This window comes from Diospyros lotus, chromosome 6 (assembly GCF_014633365.1).
Source record: "Diospyros lotus cultivar Yz01 chromosome 6, ASM1463336v1, whole genome shotgun sequence".
Lineage (NCBI taxonomy): Eukaryota > Viridiplantae > Streptophyta > Magnoliopsida > Ericales > Ebenaceae > Diospyros > Diospyros lotus.
In genome coordinates this window covers 3,358,103-3,360,456 of record NC_068343.1, presented here as the reverse complement: position 1 = coordinate 3,360,456, position 2,354 = coordinate 3,358,103, and the positions used below count along the sequence as shown (strand labels likewise).

The following is a 2,354-nucleotide window of genomic DNA, read 5'->3' as shown; positions in this document are numbered from 1 at the left end:
AGGGGGGGTAAATACGGGTATTTATTACACACATGACATATTCAGTTCAGACAATACCATCCCATCCATTCCAACGAACAACTGGAGCCAAAAAAAGGAAATATATTATATAAAAAGAAAAGGGAAAAATGAAAAAGTTTAACCAGAGATTAGAACCCTAGTTAAAGACAGAAAATGCAAGTGGTTAAGAAGCACAACCACAGAAACAAAGATTTTTATTATCTACAGTCAGCAGTAGTAGAGCTCAATCATCATCATCATCTCTCCCCCCGATCGCTTTTCTCTTTCTAAGCTCCTCCTCCTCCTCCTCCTCCCCTTCTCTTCCTCCGATAAAAAAAAGTACGCGCTCTATTTCCTCCAAAACCCTAACCCCAAATCTAATCACCTGTTAAGGGAGGACTGAGGTGGGTTATAGGCGCTAGCTGTTTGATGTTTCATCCATGGACATATCCACCACCGCCGCCGCCGCCGCCAGTGTGAAGACACCCGAGGCTGAGACCGAAGCGCCCACTCGGATCCAACCCAGCAAGCCTCTGCCCCTCACCAACGGCGTGCTCAAGCGCCACCAGCCTTACCACCACCTCAACGGCCCGCCTCCCCTCGTAATTACTTACAAGGAATGTCTGAAGAACCACGCCGCCAGTCTTGGCCGCCACGCCGTCGACGGCTGCGGCGAGTTCATGCCTTCCCCCACCGCTAACCCCAACGACCCGACTTCTATAAAATGCGCCGCCTGCGGCTGCCACCGCAACTTCCACCGCCGCGAGCCCGATGAGCAGCCTCCTCCTTCCGCTGCCGCCGCGGCCCAGCACTTTATCGAGTACCAGCCACATCACCGCCACCACCCGCCTCCTCCGCCGCCGTGCGGAGGCCACAGCAGCCCGAATTCAGCATCTCCGCCGCCGATCTCTTCGTCCTACTACCCCTCCGCGCCCCACATGCTCCTGGCCCTAAGCGCCGGTTTGGCGGGCCCACTGCCGGAAAATAACCCGTCCATCGTGACGCCCACTGGCACGGCAGTGGCCCTGACCCCCAACACGGCCAGCCGGAAGCGTTTCAGAACGAAATTCACCCAGGATCAGAAGGACAGGATGTACGAATTGGCGGAGAGAGTGGGATGGAAGATGCAGAAGAAAGACGAGGTGTTGGTGTCCGACTTCTGCAGCGATCTCGGCGTGGACAAAGGCGTGTTCAAGGTTTGGATGCACAACAACAAGAACACTTACGGTAAGAGAGATTCGAACCTCGACGCCGCCGGCAACAGCAATGGTATTGATCCTGTTTTTGGAATTGATATTGGGGGCACGAATAATCTTGAAAGCAACAATGACGATAACAACAACGGCCACAACTATCCTGAAAACCTTAGTAACCACCGAAACAACGATAGTGTTAGTGCACTTGTAGTTGCAACTAATGGGTCTTCTTCTTCTTCTTGATCTGGAGGATAAAATAAGCATCTGCAGATAGTAGCACCGGAGAGAGTGGCCCCTTTTAGTTTCTTTCTCATTAATTTGTTTTTGATCTTGCTTAATTAGTTAATCAATGACAAGTGATCCATCACCTCGTTGAAGACAAGGCAACAATATTGGAGAGACTGCTCCTTAGGATTTTACTTTGTTAATGTCATATACCGTTTAATATTGCATTTCCCTTAATTTCTTCTCTTCTCTGTGCATTGCCTTAAATATTATTCATCTGACTTTGTTCTTCTTTCAAATGGGTCCGGGAATTTATGTTGGATTTCTGGGATCACGATCTTGAGTGGTCTATAATTTATTCGTATAATTCTTCTCTCTAGTCCCAAGGGTGACCTCTATTCTCTATCTTTTGCACTTTATTCTTTCTGGGTCTTTTCGTGGCGACTTGTATTAGTTTAGTCCTCAATTAGCAGCGCATGTCTAATTATCTTGTAAAGAAGATGGATATATGAACAGTTCGTAGCAGTAATTTTCTATATATATATATATATATTATCAGTGCAAGCTACTTGTTTTCTGGGTTATATATGTAGTTAGTTAGTTATTTTAAAAGCCTTGTGCTTCATCATCATCATCTTCTTCTTCTTCTAATCACATCCCTGTCTTGCTTTATACTTTCGGAAATCCAACTTGTAATTGCCAGTTATCCACATTCCTCGACACAACCCTTTTGTGTATTCGTGAAAACCAACTACTTTTTCCTTTTAATAATTGGCACTTTAAGATGCATAGTCCATTCCTCCATTGCTTGCTCCCATATTATACTTGAGGAAAGCCCATAAAAAAAGTAATCTCTCCCCACCCCCCGCCCCCCGTTGATATGTATGCTTCCAATAACGTGTACGTGTAAGTGTAAACTAATACCCGCAGCCG

At 46.7% G+C, this 2,354-nt stretch overlaps 1 protein-coding gene across 1 annotated transcript; it reads left to right on the top strand.

Annotated features, from left to right (window-relative positions):
- The first annotated feature begins 223 nt into the window (after nucleotides 1-223).
- On the top strand, nucleotides 224-1,661 carry LOC127805031 (zinc-finger homeodomain protein 9-like). Its single transcript, XM_052342195.1, has one exon. It carries the CDS (start codon nucleotides 441-443, stop codon nucleotides 1,437-1,439), a length of 999 nt encoding a protein of 332 aa, XP_052198155.1. The 5' UTR covers nucleotides 224-440; the 3' UTR covers nucleotides 1,440-1,661.
- Nucleotides 1,662-2,354: the final 693 nt, after the last annotated feature.